The sequence below is a fragment of the Mustelus asterias genome, chromosome 11 (assembly GCF_964213995.1).
Source record: "Mustelus asterias chromosome 11, sMusAst1.hap1.1, whole genome shotgun sequence".
Lineage (NCBI taxonomy): Eukaryota > Metazoa > Chordata > Chondrichthyes > Carcharhiniformes > Triakidae > Mustelus > Mustelus asterias.
In genome coordinates, this window is record NC_135811.1 from 15,215,618 (window position 1) to 15,239,578 (window position 23,961).

Below are 23,961 nucleotides of genomic sequence, written 5' to 3' on the forward strand. Positions count from 1 at the left end.
CGTGGGATAGTTATCAATGCAGGCCCAACAGGCTGAATGGCCTCTTTCTGCACTGTAGGGATTCTATGAATATGAAAAGATGGCTTCATTTTTCTAAAGCCTCTAGTTTTTTTTTATTACTCTATAAGATATATATCTTATTACATCTATGAATCCAAATTTAAACAGTATTATAGTCCAGTTTTTCTTTTCCAACGTGAATGCCCCCTCCCTTTTACATCAAAGTCCTGATAATGCATCTGCAATTGTACTCTCCCTTCTTGCCACATTTATAATCAAATTAAACGGCTGTAACAATAACCTCCATCTAAACAGTCTTGCATATTTATCTTTAAGCTTCTCCAGAAACCTCAATGGATTATGGTCAGTGTAAACTGCAAAAATGGGGAGTACTGTGTTCAGAGGCACTGGGCAAGGAGGTGCCGGGGGGGTGGAAATCAGCCACTTCACCATTTTTACCAGAATAGAGAGCCTTTACACTGCGGCAAAAATCTGAACCAGAGTCTTTGTTACACCTGTGCCAATAGCCATGAAGAGATGATAGAGTGATGACCCATATTGGAGGGCTCCCAATAGCAGACTGCAGAGTAGGTTAAGACAGGAGAAAATAAAACAAAGATGTAACATATAAACCCACACTCTTTAAAATGTTATTGATGATAATTGTACAATGTACAGTGATGTAGCAAGGGGCTGGGGATCAGGACAGACTGGGTGGACTTCACTCAGTTCAATACCTCACACAGTTGTCCAAATACAAAAAATGAATGTCTTATTTTAACAGTCTTCAGAGACTCAGCAAAGCAGAAAAGAAAGGAAATAAACACCTAGCTCTTCCTTGAGCCTAACTTTACATAATTTAAACCTGGATAGCTAATCCGTTTCCCAGAGAAAACTCAACATGGTATATAACAGCGATAGTCCTTCAGGAGGGCAAGGCAGGGGCAAGGTCAAAAAATGGACAAAGAAGGTCAGATTGCCAGAGCAGGTTCACATACAGGCCAAAGTTCGTACAGGCCAAGGTCAAACACAATATGCAGCCAACAAATTCTTCATTCTCTGAGGGGGGGGGGGGGGGGGGGGGGCGGGGTGAGGAAGGTGGGGGGCCGGGGGGGGAGGGAGGGGCTTTCCTTGCATTCACAAGTTGGCTTCCACACGAGTGGAACTCAGTTCTTTGTTTATATAACCTAGCAAAGCTACACAGCCGAAGCCCATTGCACTCGTTCCTGATAGGAGTTTTACATCAGTCCGCCTTATGACTTCTGAATTGACTTCCTGTGGCCTCCTTGGCAGGGGGAGTCTCTGTCAAGAAACTGCAGAATATTGTGAGAAAAGTACTCCCCTTCCAGCACACAGCCCCTGGCAACACCACAGCACTTACACACATATCGGAGCAGGATAAGATATGAAGAGAAATGATCTTACAACTCAGCTTAGATGGGGAAGGGCTTTTGACTTTTATTTTAACAGTACTTTTGGTAACTGTGCATTTGCTGATGACATGAATGTGGAAAGATCTCACATTAATGCTTCTCCCTCAGATTTTAGACATGGTGATCCATGCACTTAATCAGAATCGGGTTCAATTTGAGCTAAAGCCTGGAATCCAGATCATTGCTTCGACTGCTCACCTTACATTAGGTAAGTGTATCATGTACACAGGATACCACCAAACATCACATTTTATTGTTCAGTGACAGTGATGCTATGCTCTTTGCAGGCTTTAAAAATCAGTCTCTGAAATCAAGGCTTTCAAAACGTCTGGTAAAATTTAATTGAGCATATTCTGAGACCTGTAACTTGGGTCAAGTTACTGAAAGCAGTATTTAGGCAAGAATTCCATGGTTCAGGATATTCCTGAGATTTATCTAGGCTGTGGCCTTAGGTTGATACCTGTTCTATTTTGTTTTATTTTGACCCTAACACAACAATCCTGCTTTCACTTAAGTAGTTTGATCACTAATAATGAGAGATTTCCTTGTCTCTATGGACTTTATTTTTCTTATTTATTGTCACAAGTAGGCTTACATTAACACTGCAATGAAGTTACTGTGAAAATCCCCTAGTCGCCACACTCCAGTGCCTGTTTAGGTACACTGAGGGAGAATTTAGCATGGCCAATGCACCTAACCAGCACGCCTTTCAGACTGTGGGAGGAAACTGGAGCACCCGGAGGAAACCCATGCAGACACGGGGAGAACGTGCAGACTCCGCACAGACAGTGACCCAAGCCGAGAATCGAACCCGGGTCACTGGCGCTGTGAGGCAGCAGTGCTAACCACTGTGCCACCCTTAGATAGGCCAGCTGAGTTTTGCACCCTTACAGCTCAAATTGTAATCCTGAAACAAACAACTCAAAAATCAGGAGTAGTTGAGAAACTACTTCTCCCAAAGGGTTGTGAATCTGTGGAATTCGCTACCCCAAAGTGCGGTGGATGCTGGGACAGTGAGTAACTTTAAGGAGGAGTTACACATATTTTTAGTTGGCAATGGGTTGAAGGGTTACGGGGAGAAGGCAGGAAAATAGGGATGAGGAGCATATCAGCCACGATCGAATGGCGGAGCGGACTCGATGGGCCGAATGGCCTATATCTTATGAACAAGCTTTTTTTAACATAAAATTGTGCCTAAGCAACAGGAAGAAGAGGAGTAGCTTTCCTTGCATAATAACCTTAAACTACAGGAGGCTGAAACTGGCCTTTGCCATCCGTACAAAACTGGCTTGGAGTCAATCAGCAACCAATTTTTCACCGTGTCTGATCTTCTTCCCACTCAAGTTCACAGAAGAACAATTCAAACACTCCATGGACAAAAACTTTCCTTTTTCTTTCTGAGTGCTGGACCAGTTGGGAAAACCAGTGTGCAGCTGGCCAGCTGCACAGTTGGCTTTTCTCTCCATGATTTCCAGCACTGAGTAAAATAATCAGCATGAATCACGCCGTCATGCTGGCAGGGCGGGGCCGGATAGAGTCAGCAATGTCGGCTCTCCAGAGATTTTTAAAGGGTGACCCGACCTTAAACAAAAATAGAAATAAACCGAAGATCCGCCCCCATGGACCTGGATCCTCATTGTATCACTGGCAGGGAGTGGGGAGAATCTGAAAACGAGATCTCACCGGCACAGTTCTCATTATCCATCTCTCGTGGGATTTTGCACTTGCGCTCAGGATGAATGTGGGTGCAAAATCCCCCTTTTTGTCTGACTTTTTTCTTGACATTAATTTCTTGTCAATATTTTCCAAGTCAATGGAAAATAAAAACTGTTGTGGTGAAAAATCAGGTGTCAATTTGCTACCATTCCACTTTGCACTAATGGCAAAGACCAATTTTATTCCCACACTCCTCCAGGAGTTTTAGCTGTAATCTTACTGGACAAACATTAGCCCTAAATTTCAACACTAAATACCTGAAGCAATTGTAACTCAGATGAACTTGTCTAGCTTAATCCCTCTCTCTGTATGGCCTTTCTCCCAGCCCCTGCTTTTCTTGTTATGCTTTTTCCCATCCATTGACTCCGTCTACACTTCCCGCTGCCTCGGAAAAGCAGCCAGCATAATCAAGGACCCCACGCACCCCGGACACATACTCTTCCACCTTCTTCCGTTGGAGAAAAAGATACAAAAGTATCTTTTCAGCTTCTTCCCTGCTGCTGTCAGACTTTTGAATGGACTTACCTTATATTAAGTTGATCTTTCTCTACGCCCTAGCTATGACTGGAACACTACATTCTGCACTCTCTCCTTTCCTTCCTTATGTATGGTATGCTCTGCCTGTATAGCGCACAAGAAACAATACTTTTCACTGTAAACCTATACATGTGACAAAACTAAATCAAATAAAATCAAAGTAATTAAGATTTAATGCACCACTAAAATTCAATACTCTTGAATGGACAAACCCTCATTTTAATCACACGTTGATTGGGTATTTTATCAGGTAAGTATCCCAGCTTCATACCTTTTTTGTGATTTCAGTTCTCAGTCTGTCAGTGATTACACAGCTTCTAGAGGAGCAGGGTCAACTCAGGCCGCAGCTTCCTAATATCTGCATTCAACTGCCCGCGTGCTATCACTGGGAGTGGTGGCAGTCCAACATCAGTGATCGCTGATAGCTTCGCCATTATTTTTGCTGCAAAATGCTGACCAGTGTCACATCCTTGCCTCTTCTTCCTGGCTCCTGGAAGGAAGAAGCAACTTTAAAACAAATTGGGTGTGATCGGTTTAAAAATAAATCACATTGAAGGAACCCATTTTGAGAACCAGGGGAATGAAAATTGGATCAGTCATAATCATGTCAACTTTTAGCCTGCCCACATCAGCCAGGGTTGCTGATCATTGAATGTAGTTCATAAGATATAGGAACAGAATTAGGACATTTGGCCCATTGAGTCTGTTCTGCCATACGATCATGGCTGATATGCTCCTCATCCTCATTTTCCTGCCTTCTCTCCATAACCCTTCAACCCATGACCAATTAAAAATCTGTCAAACTCATCTCTGGTTAATGCATGGAAATGTATGAACATACAAAATCGGAGCAGGAGTGGGCCTTTTGCCCCTCCAGCTTGCTCTGTCATTCAATAAGATCATGGCTGATCTGTTTGTGTTGAGTTCCACATTCCCACCTTTTTGATTCCCTTTGTAGAATCATAAAATCCCTACAGTGCAGAAGGAGACCGTTCGGCCATCGAGTCTGGACCGACCACAATCCCATCCAGGCCCTATCCCCATAACTCCATGCATTTACCGTAGCTAGTCCCCCTGACACTAATTTAGTGTGGCCAACCCACCTAACTCGCACATCTTTGGACTGTGAGAGAAAATCGGAGCACCCGGAGGAAACCCACGCAGACACGGGGAGAAGGTGCAAACTCCACACAGACATTGATCCAACCTGGGAATCGAACCCAGGTCCTTGGCACTGTGAGGCAGCAGTGCTAGCCACTGTGCAACCATGCCGCCCATATCCAACAAGCATCTATCTACCCCCCCACCTTAACAATATTCAGTGATCCCACTTCCACCATCTTCCAAGGCAGAGAGTTCCAAAGTCGCACATCCCTCTCAGAGAGCAAAAACCTTCTCCTCATCTCGATCCTATAAGGGTGGCCCCCTAATTTCAAAACATTGCCCCCTTCCCTGCCTTTCCTATTTAATGGGGAAGTAAGACTCCTGGACCAGTTACGACATTGCCCTTTGATTTAAAACACAACCCAGCACAAGATAGGAGCTGCAGAAACCCAGCATTTAATTAACCAGCAGAAGAACATTTGTTCTGTAAATAATGCTCATTTTCAGATCCCTTTCAGTATCTTTTTGAGGCAGCTGGGAGAGTGATAGAGAGAATTTCTGCAAGAAGACAAATTAGCGCCTAAAGTGTTTGTCATACATATGTTTATGATTTAATTATAATTAAGAAACAGTGAAATATTTGACATTGTAGTTTTAGCTGCTCTGAAGTGTCCACAATGAGGAAATAATACATTACAGCAATGATTAAATACCGAGAAATGATCTTCACCATCATTCTTTCCGTCTGCTAGATTTGCCACAGTCGATCATAATGAAAACTAATTCTTCATTTCAGGACTGCTGGGGTTTCATAGAATCAGAGAAACCCTAGAACGCAGAAGGAGGCCATTCGGCCCATCGAGTCTGCACCAACCACAAACCCACCCAGGCCCTATTCCCTTAACCCCCCCCCAAGTATTTTACCCTGCTTGTCCCCCTGATACTAAGGGGCAATTTAGCGTGGCCAATCCACCTAACCTGCACATCTTTCGGACTGTGGGAGGAAACCGGAGCACCCGGAGGAAACCCATGCAGACACAGGAAGAACATGCAGACTCCACACAGACAGTGACCCAAGCCAGGAATGAAATCTGGGCCCCTGGCGCTATGAGGCTGCAGCCCTAATCAATGTGCCACTGTGCCACCCCAATGGGGAGAATATGCAAACTCCGCACAGACAGTGACCCAAGCCCGGAATCGAGTCCAGGTCCCTGGCGCTGTGAAGCAGCAGTGCTAGCCACTGTGCCACCGCGCTTTCTAGATGACTAATTTAAAATAGATCAAAAAGCCTACTTCATCTGTGCTGTGATCCTGTAAACCTATTCATTCATCCTGATGTTTGGTGGTGATTAATGACATGCATTCATAATGCTATTTTAGGTCAGATGTTTTCATTGGTGTTTTATGGGACTGTGATTATGTTTAGACTGCTAAATTGCCAAGAGAAGACGTGAGTTGTCTTGTTTTCAGGGGCAAGTCTTCGGGTTGATTTGGTGTTTGAATTTGCGTTCGCGCCAGCCATGAGTCCAATCGTGTGAATTAGAATCTGAAATCGCAGCCTACCCCAAGCCCACCCCATCCCCACCTGCAACATCATCCTACAGCCACTGCCTCAAATGTTCATACATTTGCAGAAAGAACTCTCCTAAACCCCCAGGAAACTGACGCCTTGGCCAGGATTCTCCGATTCCCCACCACCGCTGCCAGCGAGAATGGAAAATTTGGCGCTCAGCCAAGTCTCCATTCACACCAGCAGGATCGGAGAATCCCAGCCGCGGGTGAGGTCGGAGAATCCCTTTAGTTCTGTCTCACTAGATTACTTCAAAAATCAACAGTTTGGATGGAACAGAAACAGAAAATGCTGGAAAATCTCAGCAGGTCTGACAGCATCTGGGGAGAGAATAGAGCCAACGTTTTGAGTCTGGATGATCCTTTGTCAGAGAGACAGGCTCATCTTTCTCTATTCCTGTTGTCCTCATACTTTAAAGTAAAGCTAATATATTAGTCACAAGTAGGCTTACATTAACACTGCAGTGAAGTTATTGTGAAAATCCCCTAGTCGCCACACTCCGGCACTTGTTCGGGTACACTGAGGGGGAATTTAGCATGGCCAATGCAACTAACCAGCACATCTTTCAGACTGTGGGAGGAAACCGGAGCACCCGGAGGAATCCCACGCAGACACAGGGAGAATGATGTGGAGATACCAGCGTTGGACTGGGGTGGGCACAGTAAGAAGTCTCACAACACCAGGTTAAAGTCCAACAGGTTTATTTGGCTGCAAATGCCACTAGCTTTCAGAGTGCTGCCCCTTCATCTGGTGAGTGGGAGTTCTGTTCACAAACAGGACATATAAAGACACAAACTCAATTTACAAAATAATGGTTGGAACGTGAGTCTTTACAGGTAATCAAGTCTTAAAAGGTACAGACAATGTGAGTGGAGAGAGGGTTAAGCACAGGTTAGAGATATGTGTATTGTCTCCAGCCAGGACAGCGAGTGAGAATTTGCAAGCCCCGGCAAGTTGTGGGGGTTACAGATAGTCTGACATGAACCCAAGATCCCGGTTGAGGCGGTCCACATGTGTGTGGAACTTGGCTATCAGTCTCTGCTCAGCGACTCAGCGTTGTCGTATGTCATGAAGGCCGCCTTGGAGAACACTTACCCGAAGATCAGAGGCCGAATGCCCATGACCGCTGAAGTGTTCCCCAACAGGAAGAGAACACTCTTGCCTGGTGATTGTTGAGCGGGGTTCATTCATCCGTTGTCGTAGCGTCTGCATGGTCTCCCCAATGTACCATGCCTCGGGACATCCTTTCCTGCAACAAAAACTAGGGGTTCTTTAGTACAATGGGTTTCAGGATGCCCTCGACGTAGCCGGAGAGGTTCTCGCACAGGGTCCCATTGCCCAATACGATGGGACGGCCGGGTGTGTTTGCCTTGTATATCTTTGGAAGGCAGTAGAGATCTCCAACGCAAGGAGTACGTGGGATGAGAGCATGGAGGGTGCTCTGAAGGTCCGGATCAAAGGTCTTGATCAGTCTGTTGAGTTGACAGGTGTGTTCTTTGGTCGGATCTGTGGGTAACTGTCTGTAGTGTTGGGGAGACCATGCAGATGCTATGACAATGGATGAATGAACACCGCTCGACAATCACCAGGCAAGAGTGTTCTCTTCTTGTTGGGGAACACTTCAGCGGTCACGGGCATTCGGCCTCTGATCCTCGGGTAAGCGTTCTCCAAGGTGGCCTTCACGACACACGACAACGTAGAGTTGCTGAGCAGAGACTGATAGCCAGGTTCCGCACGCATAAGGATGGCCTCAACCGGGATCTTGGGTTCATGTCACACTATCTGTAACCCCCACAACTTGCCTGGGCTTGCAAATTCTCACTAGCTGTCCTGTCTGGAGACAGTACACATCCCTTTAACCTGTGCTTAACCCTCTCTCCACTCACATTGTCTGCACCTTTAAGACTTGATTACCTGTAAAGACTCGCATTCCAACCATTATTTTGTAAATTGAGTTTGTGTCTTTATATGCCCTGTTTGTGAACAGAACTCCCACTCATCTGATGAAGGGGCAGCGCTCCGAAAGCTTGCGGCTTGTGCTACCAAATAAACCTGTTGGACTTTAACCTGGTGTTGTGAGACTTCTTACAGGGAGAGTGTACAGACTCCACACAGACAGTGATCCAAGCCGGGAATCAAACCCAGGTCCCTGGCGCTGTGAGGCAGCAGTGCTAACCATTGTGCCACCGTGCCGCCCACACATATAGCAAGAGAAATGGGCAGCAGGAGCGGAGAAAGATGAACGTGTCCATCCATACTCTGACGAAGGGTCATCCAGACTCGAAACGTTGGCTCTATTCTCTCTCCACAGACGCTGTCAGACCAGCTGAGATTTTCCAGCATTTTCTCATACATACATACACACAGCAAGAGAAATGGGCAATGGGAGCGATGAGCAGTTGCAGGCAGAGAGAGGAATCAAATGGCAACAAATGGGCGGCACGGTAGCACAGTGGTTAGCACTGCTGCTTCACAGCTCCAGGGACCTGGGTTCAATTCCCGGCTCGGGCCACTGTCTGTGTGGAGTTTGCACATTCTCCTCGTGTCTGCGTGGGTTTCCTCCGGGTGCTCCGGTTTCCTTCCACAGTCCAAAGATGTGCAGGATAGGTTGATTGGCCATGTTAAAATTGCCCCTTAGTGTCCTGGGATGCGTAGATTAGAGGGATGAGCGGGTAAAATATGTAGGGATATGGTGGTAGGGCCTGGGTGGGATTATGGTCGGTGCAGACTCGATGGGCCGAATGGCCTCTTTCTGTACTGTAGGGTTTCTATGATTTCTATGATGAAATATAAGATTACAATTTAGTGTAAACCAATACCTGAACTAATCTTATGACCCACAGTGGCAGTGTTTGTTTTTTAAAGGTAAACATGTAGCTAAAATCACCTCGGTGGGCAAGATTTTATGGCTCGTTTGTCCCGAAACTGTAAAGTCCCATCTGAGGTCAATGGACCTTTCCGTTGTCCACCCCTTGCTTGCTCCAATTCCCATAGTGGACAGAGTAGTAAAATTCAGGCCAGTGTGTCTGAAAGCTATTTTAACTGGAACTATGTTTTAGATATGTTTTCAACTTCCTTTGGATTTGGGTATTAGTTGGTAAAGTAATTCTGACTGTTTACCTTCTATTCCAAAAGTTAGAAAGCAAAGCATGTTGTCATTTAATGATGTGACACGACTGGCACAAAGCAGAATTATTGGTGCTCTGGGGAAGCACAGAGCAGGAAAAGCTGGAAGCAACTTTCTGTCAGAGATTCTTTTGAGGAGTCTAATGTCTTTGGAATGGCGGGAAGGTTCATTCAATCGCAGAAACATGTAGCCTCGTTTGTCTGATGAATATGTGACATTTTAGATTTATTTTGAGCCGACTCCTAACCTCTTTCCCCCACTGCACCGCGTTCATCAGCAAGAAGTGTGAGGAGCTCAGAACCGAGACGTCCAAATGAATGTCTTTAATGAAACTCCTTTTCCGACAGCAAACATATCTTCCCAGCCATGTTCCTTCTCTGACAGGCCAAACCGCTGAAATATATTTATTTAGAGAACCTCGTGTATCAAAATCAGTTATAACGAGAATCACACCCAAATCTCCCAGTAAAAACACAAACATGTATCGATTTAATAAAATTGTAATAAGTCCTCGGAGGCAGAAGTCCCCTCACTGGAGCAAGCTGAGAGGGGTGATTGAAAAGCAGCAGTGCTGGTAAGAGATTAATTGGATTAATTGAATTGTTTATTTATTTAATTAGTCAGCTAGTGTGTGTATTTTTTTGGCCTTTACTTTAACAGCAGTTTTTCTAGTTTAAAGTGAAAACTAGAAGTGGGCAGCAAAGGAGTCTGGGAAGGGTTTTTATTTTAACTTTAAAAGTCAGTTACCTGGGTGGTTCCCCCTCATTGATCCACTGGAGCAAGCTGAGAGGGGTGATTGAAAAGCAGCAGTGCTGGTAAGAGATTAATTGGATTAATTGAATTGTTTATTTATTTAATTAGTCAGCTAGTGTGTGTATTTTTTTGGCCTTTACTTTCACAGCAGTTTTTCTAGTTTAAAGTGAAAACTAGAAGTGGGCAGCAAAGGAGTCTGGGAAGGGTTTTTATTTTAACTTTAAAAGTCAGTTACCTGGGTGGTTCCCCCTCATTGATCCACTGGAGCAAGCTGAGAGGGGTGATTGAAAAGCAGCAGTGCTGGTAAGAGATTAATTGGATTAATTGAATTGTTTATTTATTTAATTAGTCAGCTAGTGTGTGTATTTTTTTGGCCTTTACTTTCACAGCAGTTTTTCTAGTTTAAAGTGAAAACTAGAAGTGGGCAGCAAAGGAGTCTGGGAAGGGTTTTTATTTTAACTTTAAAAGTCAGTTACCTGGGTGGTTCCCCCTCATTGATCCACTGGAGCAAGCTGAGAGGGGTGATTGAAAAGCAGCAGTGCTGGTAAGAGATTAATTGGATTAATTGAATTGTTTATTTATTTAATTAGTCAGCTAGTGTGTGTATTTTTTTGGCCTTTACTTTAACAGCAGTTTTTCTAGTTTAAAGTGAAAACTAGAAGTGGGCAGCAAAGGAGTCTGGGAAGGGTTTTTATTTTAACTTTAAAAGTCAGTTACCTGGGTGGTTCCCCCTCATTGATCCACTGGAGCAAGCTGAGAGGGGTGATTGAAAAGCAGCAGTGCTGGTAAGAGATTAATTGGATTAATTGAATTGTTTATTTATTTAATTAGTCAGCTAGTGTGTGTATTTTTTTGGCCTTTACTTTAACAGCAGTTTTTCTAGTTTAAAGTGAAAACTAGAAGTGGGCAGCAAAGGAGTCTGGGAAGGGTTTTTATTTTAACTTTAAAAGTCAGTTACCTGGGTGGTTCCCCCTCATTGATCCACTGGAGCAAGCTGAGAGGGGTGATTGAAAAGCAGCAGTGCTGGTAAGAGATTAATTGGATTAATTGAATTGTTTATTTATTTAATTAGTCAGCTAGTGTGTGTATTTTTTTGGCCTTTACTTTAACAGCAGTTTTTCTAGTTTAAAGTGAAAACTAGAAGTGGGCAGCAAAGGAGTCTGGGAAGGGTTTTTATTTTAACTTTAAAAGTCAGTTACCTGGGTGGTTCCCCCTCATTGATCCACTGGAGCAAGCTGAGAGGGGTGATTGAAAAGCAGCAGTGCTGGTAAGAGATTAATTGGATTAATTGAATTGTTTATTTATTTAATTAGTCAGCTAGTGTGTGTATTTTTTTGGCCTTTACTTTCACAGCAGTTTTTCTAGTTTAAAGTGAAAACTAGAAGTGGGCAGCAAAGGAGTCTGGGAAGGGTTTTTATTTTAACTTTAAAAGTCAGTTACCTGGGTGGTTCCCCCTCAGTAGTAGTTTTTTTTTTTCTCTCGGGCCCCTAGCCCTATAAATTGGTGCAGAGGAGATACCCGATCCTCTACACTGGTAGAGGATCCCACCCTTCCATCCTCCTCTAACCTAATTATAAGTGTGGGGAAGTTTTTTTTTTTTTTTGTTTTCTTTTTTTCTTGCTGGTAATGGCTTCAGGGATGGCAGTTCAGGCAGTATGCTGCATCTCCTGTGGGATGTATGTGGTGAGGAAATCCAGTAGTGTTTCAGGAGATTTTAGTTGTAAGAAGTGCATTAGATTGCAGCTTCTGGAGGAGCGTGTAAAGGAGCTGGAGGGGGAGGTAGAGGAACTCCGCATAATTCGGGAGGCGGAGGTGGAAGTTGATAGGAGTTATAGAGAAATAGTAACTCCTAGAAATGAGGCTTGGGTCAATGCCAGGAGGAGGGGTAAGAAGCAATCGGGAAGACAATCCCCTGGGGCGGTTCCCCTCCATAATAGGTTTTCGGTGCTGGAGGCTACAGTTGAGGAGGAATCAACTGAGCATAGAGAGCAGATCTCTGGGGGTGAGCCGAGTGAGAAAGCTCAGGTGGTTAGGGGCTGTAAAAGACTGGGCCTTGTGATTGGGGACTCCACAATTAAGGGGACAGATAGGAGGGTCGGAACTAAAGGTAGGGACTCAGGGTTGGTGTGTTGCCTACCAGGGGCTGGGGTCCGGGATGTGTCTGACAGGGTATTCAGGACTCTTAGGGGGGAGGGAGATAAACCACAAGTTATTGTACATGTGGGGACACACGACATAGGGAGGATAGGGGAAGGGGATATTAGGCAGGGATTTATGGAGTTGGGGTGGAAACTAAAGGCCAAGACTGACAGAGTGGTTATCTCTGGACTCTTGCCTGTACCACGGGATAGTTTAGAGAGGAATAGGGAGAGGGAAGGTTTGAATTCATGGCTGAGGGGATGGTGCAGGAGGGAGGGGTTCAGGTACTTAAGCAATTGGGGCTCGTACTGGGGAAGGTGTGACCTCTATGAGAAGGATGGTCTACACCTTAATCAGAAGGGGACCAATATCCTGGGGGGTAAATTTGCTAAGGCCATGCAGGGAGGTTTAAACTGATTCGGGGGGGGGGGAGGGATCCTGAGTAGTGGGGCTGAAAGTGAGGGATGCATGGATGGGGACTGCAATGCACGGCATTGCAGAGGTGGGGTGGAGCAGGGTTTGAAATGTGTATACTTCAATGCCAGGAGTATTCGCAATAAAGTGGGTGAACTTGCAGCGTGGATCAGTACCTGGGACTTCGATGTTGTGGCTATTTCAGAGACATGGATAGAGCAGGGGCAGGAATGGATGCTGCAGGTCCCGGGGTTCAAATGTTTTAGTCGAAGGAGGGAAGGAGGTAGAAGAGGGGGAGGGGTAGCATTATTGGTCAGAGATTGTATCACAGTGTCAGAGAGGAGGTTTGATGAGGACTTATCTGTTGAGGTAGTATGGGCGGAGATTAGAAATAGGAGAGGAGAGGTCACCCTGTTGGGAGTCTTTTATAGACCCCCTAAAAGTTCTAGAGAGGTTGAGGAAAGGATTGCGGAGTCAATCCTGCTTAGGAGTGAAAGTAATAGGGCAATTGTTATGGGGGATTTTAACTTGACTAATATTGACTGGAATTGTTATAGCTCTAGCTCGTTAGAGGGGTCAGTTTTTGTTCAAAGCGTGCAGGAAGGTTTTTTGACTCAGTATGTAGACAGGCCAACTAGAGGTGAGGCTATATTGGATCTGGTGCTGGGAAATGAGCCAGACCAGGTGCTAGACTTGGAAGTTGGTGTGCATTTTGGTGATAGTGACCACAATTCGGTTACGTTCACCTTAGTGATGGAAAGGGATAGGCATGAACCTCGGGCCAGTGGTTTTAGCTGGGGGAAGGGTAATTATGAGGCTATTAGGAGAGAATTAGGAAACATAGGTTGGACTAGGAGATTACAGGGACTGGGAACGTCCGACATGTGGAGTTTTTTCAAGGAGCAGCTACTGCGAGTCTGTGATAGGTATGTCCCTGTCAGGCAAGGAGGAATTGGTAGGGCTAGGGAACCGTGGTGCACCAAAAAAGTTTCTTTGTTGGTTAAAAAGAAAAAGGAGGCTTATGTTCGGATGAGACGTGAGCACTCGGGTAGTGCACTAGAAAGCTTTAGATTGGCTAAGAGGGAGTTGAAGAGCGAGCTTAGAAGGGCTAAAAGGGGACATGAGAAGACTTTGGCGGATAGGGTTAAAGAGAATCCTAAGGCGTTCTATAGGTATGTCAAGAACAGAAGGTTGGTTAGGGCAAGTTTAGGGCCAGTTATAGATGGCAGAGGGAAGTTATGTGTGGAACCGGAGGAGATTGGTGAAGCATTGAACCAATATTTCTCTTCGGTGTTCACGCAAGGGGACATGAATATAGCTGAGGAGGACACTGGGTTGCAAGGGAGTAGAATAGACAGTATTACAGTTGATAAGGAGGATGTGCAGGATATTCTGGAGGGTCTGAAAATAGATAAATCCCCTGGTCCGGATGGGATTTATCCAAGGATTCTCTGGGAGGCAAGAGAAGTGATTGCAGAGCCTCTGGCTCTGATCTTCAAGTCGTCGTTGGCCTCTGGTATAGTACCAGAAGATTGGAGGTTAGCGAATGTTGTCCCATTGTTTAAGAAGGGGAACAGAGACTTCCCCGGGAATTATAGACCGGTGAGTCTCACTTCTGTTGTCGGCAAGATGTTGGAAAAAATTATAAGGGATAGGATTTATAGTTATTTGGAGAGTAATGAATTGATAGGTGATAGTCAGCATGGTTTTGTGGCAGGTAGGTCGTGCCTTACTAACCTTATTGAGTTTTTTGAGAAAGTGACCAAGGAGGTGGATGGGGGCAAGGCAGTGGACGTGGTATATATGGATTTTAGTAAGGCGTTTGATAAGGTTCACCATGGTAGGCTTCTGCAGAAAATGCAGATGTATGGGATTGGGGGTGATCTAGGAAATTGGATCAGGAATTGGCTAGCGGATAGGAAACAGAGGGTGGTGGTTGATAGTAAATATTCATCATGGAGTGCGGTTACAAGTGGTGTACCTCAGGGATCTGTTTTGGGGCCACTGCTGTTTGTAATATTTATTAATGATCTGGATGAGGGTATAGTTGGGTGGATTAGCAAATTTGCTGATGACACCAAAGTCGGTGGTGTGGTAGACAGTGAGGAAGGGTGTCGTAGTTTGCAGGAAGACTTAGACAGGTTGCAAAGTTGGGCCGAGAGGTGGCGGATGGAGTTTAATGCGGAGAAGTGTGAGGTAATTCACTTTGGTAGGAATAACAGATGTGTTGAGTATAGGGCTAACGGGAGGACTTTGAATAGTGTGGAGGAGCAGAGGGATCTAGGTGTATGTGTGCATAGATCCCTGAAAGTTGGGAATCAAGTAGATAAGGTTGTTAAGAAGGCATATGGTGTCTTGGCGTTTATTGGTAGGGGGATTGAATTTAGGAGTCGTAGCGTTATGTTGCAACTGTACACAACTCTGGTGCGGCCGCACTTGGAGTACTGTGTGCAGTTCTGGTCCCCACATTACAGGAAGGATGTGGAGGCTTTGGAGAGGGTGCAGAGGAGGTTTACCAGGATGTTGCCTGGTATGGAGGGGAGATCCTATGAGGAGAGGCTGAGGGATTTGGGATTGTTTTCGCTGGAAAGGCGGCGGCTAAGAGGGGATCTTATTGAAACATATAAGATGATTAGAGGTTTAGATAGGGTGGATAGTGATAGCCTTTTTCCTCTGATGGAGAAATCCAGCACGAGGGGGCATGGCTTTAAATTGAGGGGGGGTAGTTATAGAACCGATGTCAGGGGTAGGTTCTTTACCCAGAGGGTGGTGAGGGATTGGAATGCCCTGCCAGCATCAGTAGTAAATGCGCCTAGTTTGGGGGCGTTTAAGAGATCCGTAGATAGGTTCATGGACGAAAAGAAATTGGTTTAGGTTGGAGGGTCACAGTTTTTTTTTTAACTGGTCGGTGCAACATCGTGGGCCGAAGGGCCTGTTCTGCGCTGTAATGTTCTATGTTCTATGTTCACCAAAATCCCTTTATTTACAAGTCTGACAACAGCATACAGAGTGCTTTCAGTTTGCAGTCTACACTAGGAGTGCCAGAGGAACTGACACGCCTGGTTAAACACAAAGCAAGAGGCTCCCTGATTTGCCTATCAATTTGGCCCTTAATCAGGGACATCTTTTTGCGTCCAACCAAATAAATGAAATCAACTTAAGTGAGGGACAACTCAAAAGGGGCAGCTTCCTAAAAGGAGGGGAACTGCCCGACAAAGTGGAAAGGAAACTTAAAATATCAAATTAAAATGTGATTATGGGGTCAATAATACACCCCAGCCCCTGTGGTGCCCAGTGGGCACAGAAGGCATCAGTGGTGCCCTCGGACACCGCATGTTCCCTCTCCAGGAACACCCGGCCGCGAATATAACCGTGGTAGAGGGGCAGACAGCCAGGTTGGACAATCCCCTCGATCGCCCACTGTTTGGACCTGTAGGTGGCAAGCTTTGCTAGGCCCAGAAGCAGGTTCACGAGGAGGTCCTCCTCCTTCCCCGTACCCCTCCGCACTGAGTGCCTGTAGATCAGGAGCATGGGGGTGAAGTGCAAACAAAACATCAATAAGGCTTTTTTAGAAAACTGAAAAGGTTGTGCAGCCTATAACATGCAACATAGACATGGTCCAGGGACTCCACAAGGTGCAAAAAGGGCATGCTCGGGAGTACAGTAGTACCGCGTGCAGCATCCTCCACACCAGGTCCCCGAGATATTGCGGGGAGATCCCTCCGGAGAGGGACCTCCACTGGGGACCTCCGCTGCCTGGCAGCAACAAGGCCCGCCAAGGTGTAATAATCAGGGAGTTCATATTCCAACAGGCCCACCTCAATTGCCTGATTAAAGTCATTACAAAAATTGCTTTTAATTGTTGTGCCAAGATGACTGATGTACCTAATAAGACTGCTTTGAAGCACTAACAAATACTTATGGGTGTGTAGAACATTTAACATTCCAAAAAATCTTCAAGTACTTCACCTGTGAGATGTGAACCCAAACAGGTGTAGGCGGGTCATTTCATGAGGTAGATGTAAATAGACTTATGGGGCGGGATTTTCCAGCCGCGCTGACCCCAAAAATCCCACCCGAGGTCAGCAGACCTTTCCATGGTTCTCCCCCTCGCCCGCTACGATTCCTGTGACAGGCAGAACTGGAAACGTCACCACCTGAACTCAGACAGAGATGCAATATGTCAGTTAGGAATCCAGTGTGTGTAAAACAAGTGGCTGTCGGCTCCAGCACAGTTGTCGAGTGGAACAAGAAGAAATGCAAAGCAGACCACAGTTAGAACAATAAAAAGGAAGCGGGCCGATGGTAAGTTGGAGAAGATTGAAGAGGAAGGAGAGAAGATATTTATAGTTGAGGGCAAGTTTAAGTTTATTTATCAGTGTCACAAGTAGGCTTACATTAACATTGCAATGAAGTCACCATGAAAATACCTTAGTCACCACACTCCGGCGCCTGTTCGGGTACACTGAGGGAGAATTTAGCATGGCCAATGCATCTAACCAGCATGGCTTTCGGTCTGTGGGAGGAAACCGGAGCACCCGGAGAAAACCAATGCAGACACAGGGAGAACGTGCAGACTCCGCACAGACAACGACACAGGCCGGGAATCGAACTTGGGTCCTTGGCGCTGTGAGGCAGCAGTGCTAACTACTGTACCACTGTGCCATCCTAGGGGCCTTATGCCCAACATACCACCGTGAGCCCGACACTGAAATAGAAGAAACAGTCACGAGATTGAATTCAAAATTGGAAATGGGACGTTTTGAATTAATTTGTCATTTATATGAATTTAACTCAATTTATACACTCTAAATTTCATTGTGGATTTGCTTCCCCCCCAACTCCTTGAAGATATCCACAGGCGGACAAGCAACCCCCCATTCAAGCCCATGTCTGGTCCCTGGCAGTTTATTAAGGGGTGGCCCGGTGGTATATGTATTCATTCCCTTTAGTATGGCGGAACCAGTCTATCAAATCAGAGTTGTCGATTTTAAAGTGCTCAAAGTCAAAAAGGGCTCATTTTTTGCCAACTTTGCTCCCTTGGCATGGAGCCTTAGCCAATGAGGTAGACACAGTGGAAAACTGCATGCTCTGTATGCCTGAATTCCAGTACATGTTTTGTAGGCAAGGCTTCTCAACAAAGGAGCAAAGTTAGCAAGTTGCAACTCAAGTGTCTCAGCAGCAGATGTTCCTATCAATGATCACGAGTCATATTATTGTAAAGCATCTAATGCCCCTCATATCCGAAATGCCCGAGGTGGATAATGTTCCAATACTGCGGATCTGGTCTGAAAATGATGAAACTCATACCCTCTGAAGTTAACATTGAACTAAAGACATCCGCACTCACACTGGGGAGAGACCATTCAGCTTCACTGTGTGTGGGAAGGGATTCACTCAGCATTACACCAGCAAGTTCACACTGGGGAGAGGCCGTTCACTGGCTCTGTGTGTGGGAAAGGATCTATTAATTTATCTAATCTAGTGTTACACCAGCAAGTTCACACCGGGGAGAAACCATTCAGCTGCACTTCCTGTGGAAAGAGTTTCGGCATTCAGGCAACCTCAGTGTACCCCAGCGGGTTCACACTGGGGAGAGGCCATTCACCTGCTCCCAGTGTGGGAAAAGGTCCCTTATCTGAAGCACCCTATGTAGAAAGCATCAATGTATAAAAATGAAGCATCTTACCTCGCTTCAGGCTCCACCCTTCATTTCCAATTCCTTCCGATGAAAATACGGAGAGTTTATTGTTACTTTGTGGGTAAAACAGATGTTTATGATGACTGACATATTGAGGAATAAGGGGAGTTGGTGACTTTCTGATGTTATTTGATTGGATAGAATACCACCCTAAATGAATTCTTACAGGTTTCTCGCCTAAAACAATATCCTCCCTTCACAAAGTAGATCACGTCCCGAATCGTGAGCACTTTTTCCAGGAGAAATTCCGGGACGGAAATGGATTTCCAGCTTGATTGAAAAGTATGGTTCGTCATGGCTCAAAGCCGTGTGATTGGGCTGAAGTTCTTTTTGAAGACAGGAATTCTCCAGCTGTTCACGCCAGTGGGATTCCCCTGTCCCGCTGCCATAAACGGAGACTTGGCTAAGTGCCACATTCTCCATCCTCGCTGCAACGGCCGGAAAATTCAGGCCAAGATCTGGTGTGGCCATGCCTGGGACTCAACGATAGGGCATCTCACTAAGCAAGAAAAGATCACTAAATTATAAATTGGTGTCATAGTTGGTTATTTGCAGCATACTCATGTTTTGCCCTGTTTTTTTCCATATCTATTGCATCCATTTTCTGTGATGGTCTCGGTTAGGTATGCCTCCCCTAAAGTTTTAAAGTTTATTTATTAGTCACAAGTAAGGCTTAATGGTGCAATGAAGTTACTGTGAAATTCCCCTAGTTGCCATACTCCGCTGCCTGTTCGGGTCAATGTACCTAACCAGCATGTGTAGGAGGAAACTGTGGGAGAAAACCGGAGCACCCGGAGGAAACTCACGCAGACACGGGGAGAATGTGCAAACTCCACACAGACAGTGACCCAAACCGGGAATCGAACCCGGGTCCCTGGCTCTGTGAGGTAGCAGCGCTGACCATTGTGCCACCGTGCCTACGGCAAGCCCATGGCACTCTTAGAAGCTCTCATTGTTTCCGTGTCAACCAGGTTTCCAATTCCTAACCGGGTTTGAGACATTTGAACCCAGAGTCCAAAATGACTGTTACCGTGACCAATTGAAAAGAAAATCCACGGAGTTATCACCAGTGTGGCGATGAGTGTCTCAAGAGTTAATCCAAAATACTTCTTCCTGTTTGATACTCTCCGGTAAGACATGTATCTCTTTTCTTGCAGCCCCTTTGGTGGATTCTAGCCCTGGGCACAGTGGCTCTGCCTTGTTGATGCTGTTATCCTTGGCCTTTGTTGGCTTAGCTGTTTTTGTAATATACAAGTTTAAAAGGTAGGTATTGACGGAGTGTGTGGCACTCCAGTAAATGCGGCTGTGTTTAAATAAATTACGATGCGAATGCTACTTTTCCAGCGTGGCTTTGAAAAAGTACAGATTTCACAAAATAATGATGAAACTGGAAGTTTTATTGTCTCATTGAATGATAAGTGTACTAACCTCTACAGTTTTCCCCATTGACTAAAATATTTAATTAATATTTCGAAGAGGGCTAATTGATGGTTCTTCTGCAGAATATTTCTAATGCAATGCAGGAGTTACCAAAGATACGTACTTGAATTAACATTTTTCGTATTTTATTTTCCTGCTTTTGGGATGTAATGGGGTGAAATTCCTCTTGGAACAAAAAGGAGGAAAACACCCATTTTTCTTTGCCACTGACAACCCGACAATATTCATGAGAACGCTTTGAAATCGGAGATTTGTTTGGTGAGGCTTTGAGGCTGATGTTTTCTCGATGTGTCCTGCAAATGAGGAATTTCACACTTGTTAAGTTCCTTCGCTTCAAAAGAACAAAACCGCAGGTTAATTTTCACCTTTCCCAACTGTGTGTTCAGCATCGCCTGGAGGGAACATGTCATTCCTTACAGGACCTGCCTGATTTTTCCTGCACTGAAATTAACAGAAGGAGAGTCGGGTGGACATTTCTCTGTACAACTCCATCCACCAGATGTTTTTTTCTTTGACACAGGCGATGCTTGACACCCAGATGATAACGATGGACATCGGCCTTTTGTGTGACGTGAAATCGGGTTGCCCGCTGTTTAAAATGATTATAACAAGGGGGCCTCTACCTCAGCTGAGAATCCCACAATATTGTCTCTTGCTTTTCTGTCACAGCTGACTGGACTGACTTACTAACCTTACCTTGGATCTAACTACCCTCCCCTCCTTCATGTGGATGAATGGCTTCTGCGACTGTCCAAGCTTTCCCGCAGCACATGTAATGATGACCATTCCAGTCCCATCTACCCCAACCTTCCTCATTAAACACCTAACCAAGAGGGTAATGTTCTTTCAAGGGTTGGAAGTTACCAACTTTAGGGCTTAATATAATTATTCTGATTGTTAAGACCCAGGCCAGAAACTCCAAGGTGTTTTGTGAAGTTAGCCAGACCCTCAGTTTTACATTTGATCTTAGTATCAGTGAGCCTAAGGTGTTTCACTCCAGGTATGATTCAAGTGACCCACCAGGGAGCTTTTATCAGCAAATTTTGTTTAAGAACACAGTTAGGACATAACAAAAATAATTAGCATAACTTTTACCAATTGCAAACTTAAACATGGCACAGTATAATTCTTAACAACTAGCTATCTCTGTTGTTCCAATTTTAAAGCAACCCCATAGGCATACACCCCTCTTCAGACTCAGTTAGCACTAAAACAAGTATGCTCACATGATTCTAGATTTCCAGCTTTTAACACCTATGGACAGAAATACAAACAGCAGTTTTTGGAGAAGGATATATCCCCAAGACAGCAAAGCAGAGAGGTAATCTTAGTCACGAGCAACTTCCAGTCTCTCTCTCTGTAGCTTCCAGCAACACTCAGACAGCAGAATCTCCAACTCCAGAGAGGGGGAAACAGAGATACTGCTCTCTGTCTCAAGTCCAAACAGCATCTTTTTTTTATTCATTCATTCATGGGACATGGGCATCGCTGGCTGGCCAGCATTTATTGCCCATCCCTAGTTGCCCTTTGGAAGAGGACAGTTGAGAGTCAATTATATTGCTGTGGGTCTGAAGTCACGTGTAGGCCAGACCAGCTAAGTACGGCAGATTTCCTTCCTAAAAGGACATTAGTGAACGAGATGGGTTTTTCCGACAATCGACAATGGTTTTATGGTCATCAGTAGATTCTTAATTTCAGATCTTTTAGCTGAGTTTCTGGATTAATAGTCGAGCGATAATTCCACTCGGCCATCGCCTCTTCCCCTCTGAAGCAGCAACTAAGCTGAGCTGTTTCCAGTCACATGACCTGGCCTGTCAATCATCCCAACCAAGCCCCACTCTCCAATCCCAAGGGAACATTAAAACAACAGAACACTACATTAGTTCAGATTAAAACAAACGTGATGTCAATTATACTGCTTCAGTAACAATAGAGGACACTGGCTGCAGACAACACAGCTCCCACAAAATGCCAGGGACTGCTCAAAACATCCTGCAGAGTAACATACTTAAAATACATTTCTGAAAGGCACATCACATGATGAAATTTCTGATGCCACATTAAAAGATCTAACGAATGTTTCCTATAATTTCCACTGTAATTATCTTTATCATAAATTAATCCCAGGAGCTGATCGAATAAGTTGACCTGTATCTAATGTGAGGGAGCATGTTATTATCAATTGTATAATTAATCACTTATTGCAGTACTGGAGCCCTCAGTGACTAGTATATTCTAGATTCCCTAATGCAGGAAAAGAAGATGGCAGCAAATTCTCACTACTAATAATCATTAACAAAGCAGCACGAATGATGAATAAATGTGCGATTCCTATTGCTTTTAGACTGAGTGTTTTGAACCACAGAACAGTCAACTAGAGGGCAGGGGAAAGATTTTACTTGGTGTTTCTTGGATTGACAACAGTGAATATTGGAAGCATGGGCAGGCCAGTCCTGTGCCAGTAACTCAATTCAATTTTCCTCCTGTTCATTTAAATCTTTTTCCGGCTGGAGGCCTGTGACTAGTGGTGTTCCGCAGGGCTCTGTATTGGGACCTCTGCTGTTTGTGATTTATATAAACAATCTGGAAGAAGGTGTAACTGGGGTGATCAGTAAGTTTGCGGACGACACGAAAATGGCTGGACTTGCAGATAGTGAGGAACATTGTCAGAGGCTACAGAAGGGTATAGATAGGCTGGAAATTTGGGCAAAGAAATGGCAGATGGAGTTCAGATAAATGCGAAGTGATGCATTTTGGTAGAACTAACGTAAGGAGGATCTATACGATAAATGGCAGAACAATAAAGGGTGTAGATACGCAGAGGGACCTGGGTGTGCAAGTCCACAGATCCTTGAAGGTGACGTCACAGGTGGAGAAGGTAGTGAATAAGGCATATGGCATGCTTGCCTTTATAGGACGGGGCATAGAGTATAAAAGTTGGGGTCTGATGTTGCAGTTGTATAGAACGTTGGTTCGGCCGCATTTGGAATACTGCGCCCAGTTCTGGTTGCCACAATACCAGAAGGACGTGGAAGCTTTAGAGAGAGTGCAGAGGAGGTTTACCAGGATGTTGCCTAGTATGGAAGGGCTTAGTTATGAGGAGAGATTGGGTAAACTGGGGTTGTTCTCACTGGAAAGACGGAGGATGAGGGGTGACCTATTGGAGGTGTATAAAATTATGAAAGGCATAGATAGTGTGAACGGTGGGAAGCTTTTTCCCAGGTCGGTGGTGACGTTCACGAGGGGTCATAGGTTCAAGGTGAGGGGTGGGGAGGTTTAACACGGATATCAGAAGGACGTATTTTACACAGAGGGTGGTGGGGGCCTGGAATGCGCTGCTGGGCAAGGTGGTGAAGGCGGGCACACTGGGAACATTTAAGACTTATCTAGATAGCCACATGAACGGAGTGGGAATGGAGGGATACAAAAGAATGGTCTAGTTTGGACCAGGGAGCGGTGCGGGCTTGGAGGGCCAAAGGGACTGTTCCTGTGCTGTATTGTTCTTTGTTCTAAATAGAAGTCAAACTTGGCCTGCAAGATTTCTGACCTAATTAACCTTCCAATATTGAATGTACGTTGATCCAATATACCTGAGCAGGCAAGGCAGCAGGACAGCTAGATAAGGTGGTCAAGAAATCATATGGGATACTTGCCTCTGTTGGCTGAGGTGTAGAATATAAAAGCAGGGAGGTTATGATGGAGCTGTATAAAATGCTGGTTAGGCCACAGCTAGAGTACTGTGTGCAGTTCCGGTCACCACCTTGTAGGAAGGATGAGATTGCACTCGAGAGGGTGTAAAGGAGACTCATCAGGATGGTGCGTGGGCTAGAGTGTTTCAGCTATAAAGAGAGGCTGGCTAGGCTGGGTCTGTTTTCCTTAGGGCTGAGGGGCGACCTCATTGAGATGTACAAAATTATGAGGGATATACATAGGGGGGATAGGAAGAAACACTTCCGCTTTGCAGCGAGGTGAGAAACCAGGAGTCAGATTTATGGTAAGGAGCAGGAGAAAGAGGGATAGAGATGGG

The 23,961-nt window shown here is 45.1% G+C and overlaps 1 protein-coding gene across 1 annotated transcript in view; it reads left to right on the forward strand.

Moving 5' to 3' along the window:
- LOC144500847 (VPS10 domain-containing receptor SorCS1-like) overlaps positions 1 to 23,961 on the forward strand; it is an 868,860-nt gene that overhangs the window by 833,975 nt on the left and 10,924 nt on the right. Inside the window, exons 24-25 of the mRNA XM_078224322.1 lie at positions 1,542 to 1,641; positions 19,652 to 19,757. Coding sequence (XP_078080448.1) covers positions 1,542 to 1,641; positions 19,652 to 19,757 — 206 coding nt within the window. The remainder of the gene's footprint in view (positions 1 to 1,541; positions 1,642 to 19,651; positions 19,758 to 23,961) is intronic.